Source organism: Heptranchias perlo, chromosome 26, assembly GCF_035084215.1.
Source record: "Heptranchias perlo isolate sHepPer1 chromosome 26, sHepPer1.hap1, whole genome shotgun sequence".
In the NCBI taxonomy this organism is placed as follows: Eukaryota; Metazoa; Chordata; class Chondrichthyes; order Hexanchiformes; family Hexanchidae; genus Heptranchias; species Heptranchias perlo.
Window position 1 is genome coordinate 38,195,445 of NC_090350.1, and position 12,600 is coordinate 38,208,044.

General features: G+C 40.9%; 1 protein-coding gene across 10 annotated transcripts in view; it reads right to left on the bottom strand.

The window, feature by feature from the left end:
• pum1 (pumilio RNA-binding family member 1) overlaps window positions 1-12,600 on the bottom strand; it is a 122,603-nt gene that overhangs the window by 35,172 nt on the left and 74,831 nt on the right. For 7 of the 10 annotated variants that reach the window (XM_068006833.1, XM_068006834.1, XM_068006835.1 and 4 more), the window contains 5 exons: window positions 12,485-12,593; window positions 9,541-9,728; window positions 8,141-8,307; window positions 5,052-5,325; window positions 657-750 (listed from right to left, as the gene is read on the bottom strand). In XM_068006833.1, the coding sequence (XP_067862934.1) occupies window positions 657-750; window positions 5,052-5,325; window positions 8,141-8,307; window positions 9,541-9,728; window positions 12,485-12,593 (832 nt within the window). The remainder of the gene's footprint in view (window positions 1-656; window positions 751-5,051; window positions 5,326-8,140; window positions 8,308-9,540; window positions 9,729-12,484; window positions 12,594-12,600) is intronic. The other 3 variants (XM_068006842.1, XM_068006838.1, XM_068006837.1) reach the window with 1 other exon arrangement.

A 12,600-nucleotide genomic window follows, 5' to 3' on the forward strand; every position in this document is an offset into this window, starting at 1 on the left:
CAACCAGTTATCAAACTGTAATTAAACATAATTTAATTCTAGTAATTATGCTTGGACAAAGTGAATATAACAAGTTAGGACACTTAAGTAACAGACGAAAAGCTAACGTTATAAGTAGATTTTGAAATCCTTTAACAATCCACTTACCCAGGCAACTGAACACACATTTAATTTAAATGGCTATCTCTAGCCTCTATTCTCACACTTAATACTACAGCTCAACATATTGATTATCATCTCTATGGATACCCAATAGCTCCAGAACGCAATGAAGTACATAAACAGGAACATTAGGTCTATGTCTCAATTATATTGGGTTCTCATCCAAGTAACAGATGTGATTCTAGTCATTAGTAAGCACTTCCTCCAGACCGTACCGCCAACTCCCCTCCATCCAATACATTAAACAGTTACAATAAACGGACACCAAATTACATACAATTATTACCACAGTTAAGTTCTCCTTTAAAGCTGGGATATCCTGTCCGTCTGCCAACAAACCTTCAGCTTATTTGCTCCACTTTTACTAAACACTGAGAATTGTGGTAACGGCTGAACGACCAATCAGGCTCCGATCTCCCCATCAGATACTTAGGTGGATGCACAATAGGTACGCAAGCTGGTTTAATAACAAATGGCTCCTGGAAATAGCTTACCTATGTGAGGCTGCTGGGCAGCTGCAAGTGCATACTGCTGCTGTTGTGCAGCTGTCAGCTGCTGGACTGTCAATGCATTCTGCCTCTGGAATAGCTAAACAAAAACAAAAAAGAAAAGCCTTTTTAAAATATACCGAACGCTGGTCCATTTACTGTGCTTGCACAGCCGTGGTGCAGTACATTTATGCCATTATCTAGTTCAGTCGTCATTTTCACCTACAATTTCATACAGCTTTGTTTCTTCAAGAACGGGAAATGCAGTTGGGGTAGTTACAGCAGTGAAAGATGTTCAGAGGTTGCCTGTCCCCTCAAAATGAAGGAAAGGTGAACTAAGGTGAAAGGTGAGCTACCAAAGATAGTTTTTTTAAAAAAAAGTACTTCTTGGAGAGCTACAATATCACATGTGTAAACCTTATTCCCTATACTGAGAATAGGGATAGACTAGTCTCACAATACAAGCGAAGAATAACCCCGTTTCACAGTAGCAATGAGGCACATTGGGCTACCAGGAAGTGCACTCAGAGCCTCATTGAGAGGGCGAGAAAACGAAACCCCAAAAACTGTCAAGCAGTGGTTTTTAGGTGCCATACTCCACACAACGGAGGTAAGTAAAACATGTCCGATTAGCTCCATGCTACTGGGTACTTGGTCCTCTAAGCCCAGAAACACATGGAGCAGACCCGCAGTAGAGACCTTAGCTGGAAATACACAGATCAGTCAGCATCTGTAAAAAGAAATAAGTTAATTTTGAGTGTAACTGGAAAGGTTACACCCAAAATGTTCACCTTACAGGGGTTGATTGACTTGCTCAGTATTGCCAATGTTTTCTGTTGTTTTGGATTTCTAGCATTTGCCACTTTTCTTTCTTTCATTGTTTCTCAATAAAGCCACTACTTAATGGAACACTTTTTTTTTTAAAAGGGTAAATTGTCAGCATGCAAGTGAACTTTCACAGCAGTTTTCAGAGGCTTTTTTTGTTTTGTCTTCCTCTGTGGTCAGCTTGTATCGGCCCAAATTAACTATTGGCAGATCTATAGTTTCCAAGGTCTAAAAAAATTGATCAATTTAGTTATAATGTATCACATAAATAACGACAATTTGAATAAGCTGTTTCGTCATTTCAGATTCATTTACTTTTCTTGAAACTTAATTTTTAAATGCTTCCTTTTTTTTTTAAAAAAGAGACTTTGGTTCCAAAGATTTCACTTTTGGTTCATTAAGATTGCACACGCCTGTTGGGTTAATTCTAACAGTCTGCTGAATAAGTGCTGCAGTGAATGTTGACAAACTTTTTACTGAGGGACCTGTGCAGTTGTAGCTGCCTGTTTCATTTCAGCACAGTCATTATACAGTTAGCACAAGAACAACAAACCCAGGTTTCTAAAACAGAAATGGGGCAGTGGAGGGGGAAAAAAGTGCAGCTTCTGTGGTATCAGGCCCGTGCCTGCAATCCCCAGTCAGCTAAGAAATCAAGGGAAGTCATCATTAAATCAAGAGGATGAAGTCAACTTGGATTACTCTTGACCACCTTCCGGTGATAAAGTTAGAATCACAGAAAGGTTACAGCACGGAAGGAGGCCGTTCGGCCCATCGAGTCCATGCCGGCTCTACGTAAAAGCCAGTCCAACCCCTCCACCCTATCCTCGTAGCGCTGCAAATTTTTTCCCTTCAAGTACTTATCCAGTTCCCTTTTGAAATGCGCGATTGAATCTGCCTCCACCACCCCCTCTGGCAGCACATTTCAGATCCTCGCTGTGTAAAAAAAAAGTTTTTCCTCATGTCACCTTTAGTTCTTTTGCCAATCACCTTAAATCTATGTCCTCTGGTTCTTGACCCTTCTGCCAATGGAAACAATTTCTCTCTAGACCCTTCATGATTTTTTAAATACCTCTATTAAATCTCCTCTCAACCTTCCCTGTTCCAAGGAGAACAACCCCAGCTTTTCCAGTCTATCCATGTAACTAAAGTCCCTCATCCCTGGAATCATTCTAGTAAATCTTTTCTGCACCCTCTCTAAGGCCGTCACATCTTTCCTAAAGTGCGGTGCCCAGAACTGGACACAATACTCCAGTTGTGGTCGAACCAGTGTTATATAATGGTTCATGACTTCCTTGCTTTTGTACTCTATGCCTTTATTTATAAGGCCCAGGATCCCATATGCCTTTTTAACCGCTTTCTCAACCTGCCCTGCCACCTACCCCCAGATCTTTCCGTTCCTGTACCCCTTTTAGAATTGTGCCTTCTAGTTTATACTGCCTCTCCTCGTTCTTCCTACCGAAATGTATCACTTCGCATTTTTCTGCATTAAATTTCATCTGCCACGTGTCTGCCCAAGTCATTAATGTATCAAGAAAAGCAGTGGTCCTAGTACCGACCCCTTGGGAACACCACTGTACACCTCCCTCCAATCCGAAAAACAAATGTTCACCACTATTTTCTGCTTCCTGTTACTTAGCCAATTTTGTATCCGTGGTGCTCCTGCCCCCTTTATTCCATGGGCTTAAACCTTGATGACAAGCCTATTATGCGGCACTTTATCAAACATCTTTTCAAAGTCCACATACACCATATCAACTGCATTGCCCTCATTAACCCTCTCTGTTACCTCATCAAAAAAACTTATCAAGTTAGTTAAACACGATTTGCTTTTAACAAATCCGTGCTGGCTTTCCCTAATCAATCCACACTTGTCCCATTGACTGCTAATTCTGTTCCAGATTATTGTTTCTAAAAGTTTCCCCACCACCGAGGTTAAACTGACTGGCCTGTAGTTGTTGGGGTACATCCTTCGACTCTTTTTTGAATAAGGGTGTAACATTTGCAGTTGTCCAGTCCTCTGGCACCACCCCCATATCGAAGGATGTTTGGAAGATTATGGCCAGTACTGCCGCAATTTCCACCCTTACTTCCCTCAGCAATCTAGGATGCATCCCTTCCGGACCGGGTGACTTATCTACGTTAAGAACAACTAGCAAGAAGTCCAGCAGGCTTACTCTGCAGAGGGGGAAACTGGCGTGATGGTGGGGGCCACTGCACACAAGGGTAGGAAAAGTAAAAGTCTACGGAGCAGGTTAAAAAATGTATTCCTTCGTTACAATTTCTGGATTGAGGCGAAGGGAAGGAAATGCAGGCTCCTTTGCTGGCCCAACGGATCAAGTCATTGCTCGATATTCTATGACACCATACAGACTAGAAGGTTGCAGATTCAATTCCCAGTCTGAGCCGAGTTCGCTGATCTAAGCCCAGGCAGCATTTGGGCGATTACAATTGGCTCTGAGGTGGGGACGAGAAAAACTAGCCGATGTTCCCGCTCACTATTGCTATCCATAAGGCCTGTATAAATGCCGACATTTGGGTGAGGACAAGATTGGGCTTGACTACAAAGTCAACTACAGGCAAATAACTTGCCAACACTCATTGTCGACGTTCACAGAACGACAGCCACTTGGGCAAGGTACTAGACATAAGAATTATATAGAAATTACAACACGGAAACAGATAGTTCAGCCCAACAAGTTCATGTTGGTGGTTATCCTCCACACAAGCAGTAGTCTTAATCCATTGTGTCCACCCTATCCCCATATCCCTCCCCCACCTTTCTAACCACCCATCTGACCTAATTTATAATGCTAACATGGTGGGGGGGGGGGCAAGAACGGGTGGAAAGTTAAAAATAAGTTTTTTTTGGCTGCAACTGCAAAATTTTCTGACTTTGCATTCCCAGTGGAGAGCCTGTACTTTTACGTACCCGTGTTAAACCAGGAAGTGAAGCCAGGTTGCAGTCGCAACCCAAAAGACAAACAATTTCTTCTAACTCTTACCCCATTCTTGGGGGTTAAAATTACCTCCCATGGTCTTTGCTTCAGTCACTAACTTACAGATGCAATCACTCACTCCAGCAATGTTTTCCGCTCTGTGCAAAAAAACATTTCTCCTGCTCTCTGTCCTAAACCTCTTTCTTTTCATCCCTTGCTTTGGACTTCTGAATCACTGGGGAAAAAAAATGTTTCTATCGACTTGACCCCATCCTTTCAGAATTTTATAAACATCTATCAAATCACATCATAATCGCCTCTGTTCTAATCACCTTCCCCATTCAAGTATAATTACTACTTTTTCTAAAAAAGCTAAAACGCACTCTCTCACCTTACTAACACTGAATTCCATCTACCACAACCGTTGTAACTGTACATCCCAGCAGGAGTCGGCATGAGAGGAAGTCAGGGAGAAAACTGGGGAGGCGGGGGGGGGGGTGGTGGTGGTGAGGCATTTCAGTTTGTACAAACAGTTAACATGTACTTCCCTCCCACAGCAGGACCAGCTAGTCAAAAAAGGCAGGTCCTCTAATTCTCTAATTTAACAAACTCCCAGTTGTGCAAAGGTAGGCAAACTAACCTGTTGTTGTGAGCTGTAGTCAAACAGACTCACAGCAGCCGTTGCAGAATCCATTGGCACCTGGCTACTGGAATAATCGAACTGTAGCGAGTCCAGCCCTACAGGTTCCATAGAATCCAAGGGAACATTCTGTGACTCAACATTGTTGAAGTCTTCTGTAGGCTTTACATTGTTGCTGTTGGTCAGCTGGCCCAGGCCTTCTGAACTGTTCTGGTTGGGTCCAAGAAGATCCACTACTTCATTTGGGGAGGTCTGACAGCTGCCTGGGGTACGGCTACACAAAGGAAGGTTATTCATGACTTTTGTATACGCAAATGAAGTACTCACATCTCACTATTATTAGTAATGCTTATACCAGAAGACAGGCACATTTAACAGCAACCCAACATATTGCAATTTTAAAATCAGACACAGAAAACTAAAAGGGAATATGTAGTATAAATATATTTTGATCTGAAGCGAGATATGAATTTACAGTCAAGATCTTAATTACAAGATTTTGCCGAGAATTGTTTGGATTTCAGTAAGCATTAAAAACAGTTTTGGTCCAGTACTGATATAGTCATCATGCAACATCAAATATTTAGAAGTTTTTTAAAAAATGAATGCCGAGAAATCAATAATCCAGTTTCCACAGTTGGCAAAGAACTTAAAATGCACAACATAAAGTTTCATTTAGTGACCAAAGAAACTTTGCTTAAGGAGATAAATTTGCTCTTACAGTCAATGAACCATTTAATACTGATCAAAAAAAAGTTTCACAGTAAGCCATGTGCTGCTGACAAAGGGAAAAATAGAACCACAGAATGCTCCTCAAATGTAACATTATGTAAAACATGTTAAGAAGGATCACATTACATAAAGGGCCAGTATTCCCTGGTTGGATAGGGAGAGTAATATATGTGGAGTACAACAGGAAAATTGATCGTTTTTGTTCCTTTCAACAGAACTGGAGTAAGGAGGCCACGTATTCCTTGTAAGGTAAGAGATTAAATGGGTGAAGAAGCAAAGAAATCTGGGAATACAGATACAAAAAAAATCACTAAGTAGGACAAGTTGATAAGGCCATAAAAGTGCAAACGAAATACTAGGGCTAATTTCTAGAGGAATAGAAATTCCTCTAGAAATAGGAATGGGGGGGTACTGTTAAATTTACATAGAATCTTGGTTAGATCACACTTGGAGAAAGCACAGAAATGATTTACAAGGATGTTATCAGAATTGAGAGAATGCAACTATCAGGAAAAATTGAACAGGCTGGAGCTTTTTTCTCTTGAACAGAAGACTAAGAGGAGATCTGATAGGTCTTCAAAATTATGAAGTGGTTCGATAGGGTGGGTGTGGAGACGCTGTTCCCACTTGTGGGTGAGTCCAGAAAAGGGTGCACAAATATAAGATAGCCACTAACAGATCAAATAAAGAATTTAGGAGGACCTTCTTTACACAGAGTGGTGAGAATGTGGAATTTGCTGCCACATGGGTGTGGTTGAAGCAGGTGGCATTGATGCATTTAAGGGGAGGCTTGATGCATACATGGAGAAGGGAAGAGGCACACGGGATCAGCGTGGATAAAGGTAATTCGAGTAGGAGGAGGCCACCAGGGGAAGCATCTAGGAAAAGGTACACATCAGAAGAGAGTGAGTCACCTTGTGACACGACTGGACACTCCGCAGCAACTGAGCACAGAATCGCATTGTGTTCACCTCTCTGCTCAGAAAACATTGCAACATGTAGATGAGCAGGAGGGCTCAAAAGACCTCAACTGCACAGAAGCTATTCTATCACTTAGGTTTCCTTCCCTTCCCCCTAGTTTGAAAGATCCAAGATGCACCAATCCTGGAAGGTTATGTACTGAAGGAGTGAGATGGCAATGGCTTGTTACCACATAGAAACACTTAAACAGGCCATTCAGCCCAATCAGTCCATGTTGGTGTTTAACTTCCACACGAGCAGTAGCTCTAAACTTTATTCCCATATTCCTTTCCTTCAACCTCCCAACTAACCTATTTTTAAATGCTGATATGGTCTCTGCTTCAATCACTAATTTGGTAGCGTAATCACTAATTTTGGTGGTGCATTCCACACTGTGTAAAAGAAAAAGTTTCTCCTGTTCCTTGTCCTAAACCTCTTCCATTTAATCTTATATCCACATCTCCTCAATCTAGACTACTCAACAACTGGAAAAAGTCTGTTTCTATCTACTCCATCACATCCTTCCTGAAATTTAACAACATCTGTCAAATCACCCCATCATCACCTCTGTTCTAATGAAAACAGCCACAATTTTCCCAAGACTTTGGTCGTATTTCTATTTCCTCATACCAGGCAGCACACTAGTGAATCTGCCCTGTACCCGCTCTATTGCCTCAACAACATTCCTGTAGTGTGGAGCCCAAAATTGCACACAGTACTTGAACTGTGGTCTCAGCTAAGTTTGTATTATTTTATTTGTTTTGCTCTAATGGAGTTGATGTGAATGACAGGAGTCTATTTATTTATTTTTTTAAATGGAGAGTGAACCAGCATGGCAAAAGTTGTCAAGGCTAAACTGGGCAATTGCTGGTGCTGAAAACAAGGACACAGCTCTCTTCACCACCCACCCCACATCCAAGGGCATTGTTCTGGTACAGCCATCACTTCATGTAGGCAAAGCAGACTCCACATCCAATGTACGAGAGATACATCGCACTTATTTTGTTATTGCCGGTGCATGTAAATCTCGTACAATATTGTGTGCCCGTTACTGTATGTTAATTTTCTTATTAGACATATCCTCTTCAGTCAATTTATGTCTTGCACTTTCAAAGTTAACTTTCCATGAATGTGCTATTCCTACAACAGCACTGGAGCATGAATCAAGTTTTTGGACAGAATGCAATATTTTCATCTGTAATTTTTTTTTGTTTTCAGTGCTGTGAGAACAGTGCTAATGGACAGAAAAATTCTGAGATTTGTCCAAAGTGGAAACAATTGTCACAATCAGAGTAGACAAATATCTCAATAAATCCATTGCAAGACTTAGTCTTATTCACCTGTATCCAATATTTAAATCAAGTGGGAAAAAAACATTGTAACCTTTTACTATATACCTGAAGTCCTTAACATCAGAATCTATGCCATTTTGTACCACCAGGCCATTTTGTTTATCAATCCCATCGTCCTCCACTTCTTTCAGGTCCCCCATCTTATCCCCATCGAATGAAGATTTTCCTTTCTTGTCTCCCTTTTCATTATGAACCTCAGTGTCTCCAGAACCCTAAACGGAGGGGGCAAAGAAAAGGAAAGCACCTTTAATACCATGGCTAAAATACTGTACCAACTAATCAGCACATTCCGCTGTAAGCCATGTCGCCAGTTTAAACAACAATGACCACACAGCTGAAAAAGTGCACAGAACTGATCAGAAAGCATAGAACAGATCAGGTAGCATCACTGCTATTCCTCTGAAGCTTGGAAAGCCCCATCACACGAGGTTAGGTAACGTGATTTTGAAAGTACAGCAATTAGCCTCCAGACGGCATCAACAATAAACACAGGTAAAACAAGGAGCTGTGCTGAACAAGGCTAAAATTATAAACAACAGTTGAGTTAATGCATCACAGTTTTGAACAGCTTCACCACTGACACCAATAGTCATGATGTGGAGATGCCGGTGACGGACTGGGGTTGACAAATGAAAGGAATCTTACAACACCAGGTTATAGTCCAACAGTTTATAGTCCAACACCAATAGTGAAAGTGAAAGAAAAAGTTAGCATCCTAGTGACTCTGAAAAAGGCTACTCATTGCACATTGGATTTTTATTAAAAGGGTCAAACTATTCACAGAAATATCAACTTGTCAAGCTCTCAATTGGTTCAGAGTTTATCCAATCAGTTGCCAAGCCATGAAGGTTCTTAACTTGGGCAGTGCTGGGGTACAATCGCCCCTGGGATAGTGGGCCAGAGAATCACCTAGGGTTTCCACTCCTACCCGCTAACTGGCAATCTGCACTGGAAATGCATTTGTGCATGTGGTGATATCAGGTAAGGGCAAAACTGCGCATGGTTGTGATTCTCTGGTCAAATAGCCTGCCAATGCTCATCATCAAGGTTCACATATGAACAATGGCCAACTGAGGGAACAGCCAATGCCCGTGGAACCATAATCTGGTATGCAGCCAAGGGGCAGAGAAGGGGAAGAACAACCTAGGATTTGAACAATGCAGCGTCCAAAATAAGTCTACTTGAATCTAGGCATAATTTACACTTTGCAGTGTAACTTCAGAATTTGCCCTTCCAAGCTTGGGTCGTATTTAGAGACAATTATGAGCTGTATAACACCACGGTGAAGTATTGATGATAGTGCTGGGACCAATTTGAGAAGAAGAATTGAGAGTGTGGCACAAAAAGCAAATTGTACATTAAAATTACTGGCTGAAGTGCGCTTTTTCTCCCCCCTATGGTGGCAATATCAGTGTTATTACAAAGCAAATGCTTCCAATACTTACAAAAGGCCCTTTTCTGAGGCAGGACTCCAGTTTTTCCCCAGGAGACGAGCTCAGCACATATTCCACCATGCTGACACCCAGCCCACCACTTTCAGACCGTGGAGACAGAACAGAGTTGACCTCATTGCTGCCATGGAAACCTTGACCAGGACGTCTCTGCACCATGATTGGCTGCGACACAGAGTGATCTGAGAGAGAGAGAGTGGGTGGATTAAAGGAGCACTCGTTCCCTGTTACTAAAGCAATGTATGGTATACCAGATAAGCAAACATGGAACTAAGGGCATTTTGGAGCACCATATAACCCAATTACAATTTACTACAAGGAAGCTGTGCAGATGGTTCCGCAAGTAAAATAACCCATGTGCATCAAAATGTAACTGCTTATCTTTAAATAGTAAATCGCAATACTGAACGCCAGAAGCCCTGGACAGCAACACTCTCTGGTACTACACTTCAATTAGATATGCCACACTTGGCTTCAACTGTATAGCTTTTTATGCAGCTCTGAAAGACATTCTAAAGAAAGTGCAGTTCAACACTAATTCTAAACCAGCATTTTTGATCAACTCTAGTCCTAATTTATAATCAATCCTTTCCAAAACCTAACATTTGAGAGTTCTTAAAGCAAATAGATTATACATATAGTTAGTTGCCTGCACACACTAGAGATCTGCTTGTGCTATTTTCAGGCAAGTCTCACATACTATGACTTGCCTGAAAATAGCACAGACAGATTATAATATTCTAGATATGATAGGACAGCCTAAAGCTGAGTCTCCCTGCAAATTTATGCCACATGACCAATAGCAGAATGGATTCTGGAGCCTCAGCACTGCCAATATAAAAATGTTGTTATTTATATTTAATAAAAATGTCAACACTTTTAAATTGCTTGGTTCTTTCCCGTCCACAACAGGTGAACAGAATATTGCATATGTTGTGGTTCGTTCCCATGTTTATTTCAAGCAGAAGTTTTTCATCTGAAGGGTAATAGACATGTGCAGTAAGTGACTCTGGAAGACACCAAAAACAGACAGTATAAATGGGCTCAAAAGAGAATTAAGAATCAATTCACTGTTATATAGTGCCTTTCTCATCATTAAGTGTAGCCACTGTTGTTATGTAGGCAAACAATGAGATGATTGACAAGTTAATCTGTTTTGGTGGTGTTGGTTGAGGCATAAACAGGACACCAAGACTACTCCCCTTGCTCTTCTCCAAATCATGGGATCTTGTACAGCCCCTAAACAGGCAGACTGGGCTGGGCTTCAGTTTAATATCTCTTTGGAAAGACAGCATCACTAACAATGCAGCACTCTCTCAGTACTGCAATCAAGTGTTAAGACTAGATTATGTGTTCAAATTCTGGAGTGAGGCTCGAACCTACAAGTTTCTGACTCAGGCAAGAGTGCTGCCGCTGAGCAAAGCTGACACTCAATTGAGTGTATTTCTAGACAGAAGAAATTGAGGGATATGGTGAGAAGAGTCTGATAGCCTTTTCCTCATCTGAAAAATTCATGGTCGACACTCAAAAAAAATTACACAGCTTCAAGTATCTGAGCTATAAAGATCTGGTAACACAGCATCGTATTAGAGAAAATTTGCATTAACCCAATTAAACCAACACTGCAAAGCCACCTTCAGAAAAACGACAAAACTGAACAGCATTATCTTATTGCGTTTAAGCTGCAGTGCCACAGTGGATAAATTCACGTTTTTCTCATCATTTATATATTATGAATCACGCAACGACCTCAGCTGACATTTAAGTTAAGAGCAAAAGTTCAATCAAGACTTATTACCTTTAAGATTTCATAAGATTCCTGGCTAAACTAAGCTGCAAACCATCCTGAAGGTCAAACAACAAATAAAAATGCTCTTAACAAACTTGACTGACTATCTTCAATCAGACTTGATCTAACAGGCTTTCTTGCTTGAAATACGTGCATCAATCACTGGCCCACCAGGCCACCAGCATGCATGCATGGGTGGTTATTAAAGCAACAATGGCACAATTTTAAGCAACATGGCAACCAAGAATCAGTGGACACAAGAAAGAAGAAAACCCATCCAACACAACCTCCTAGCAGAGTTCAGTAACTCAATGTCAGAGTGCACCAAAACGAGTAGGGAATAGATATTGAACAGCTAATGGATTTTAACAGGTTTGTTCACCAACAAAGATGTTTGGCTAGAGCTGACCTACATGCAATCTGCCAGACTTACCATCAAGAAACTATCGCATCATTTCCCAACAATTGTTACTATCTTAGAGGATGAGCTATGAAGAAAGATTAGAGAAGCTTAAGCTTTACAGTCTACGGAGAAGGTGGTTAAGAGGTTGAGAGAGGGATCAAACCTCAAGGTATACAAACCATTAGATATAAAAAGGTACACCCAGTATATTACTTCAATGTCAATCAGACCACTGGAACAAAAGGCCAGATATTTAAATTATTGAAAGTAAATGTAAAACAGAACATAAAACATTCTTACTCAAAGGGATAATAAATAATCTACCAAGAACTTCAAGGGAGTTCAAAATTCTAGGCGAGGTGAGTTAAACACGAGAGGAATTAACGTGATAGGCCTTCCCATTTGTGTGAACAAGAAACTTAGGATAGGGAAAGGCCAGGCCTGTCATCATCTCTGATGCAAATTAGTCATTTCAAATAGTTCATAGTTCTCACACCAGTTAGATACCTATTTGCAGTTAAGAAACTCCTAACATGATTCAATTAAACAGTATCAAGTGGTTCTTTCAGTATACTTACACACATTCTGATAACACTTTAAAAAAATATATTGTATCCAGGAGCAGGGATCAGAGTGACTTATTAATATTAATTCCATTTCAAGCCAATGAGCTTAATCCTTTACAATTAAAAAAAAATGTTGTTTAACCAGAGTTTGTTCTTTGCTAAAACCACTACATTCCTTACCTGAAGCTCCCCATGCACTGTCCCTCCATTGATCCCCAAGAAATATCCCTTTAGGTCCATCCTTGTTTGTATCATCAGACTCCCAGAATTTCTTACCAGGCAGAAGCTGCTGCGTA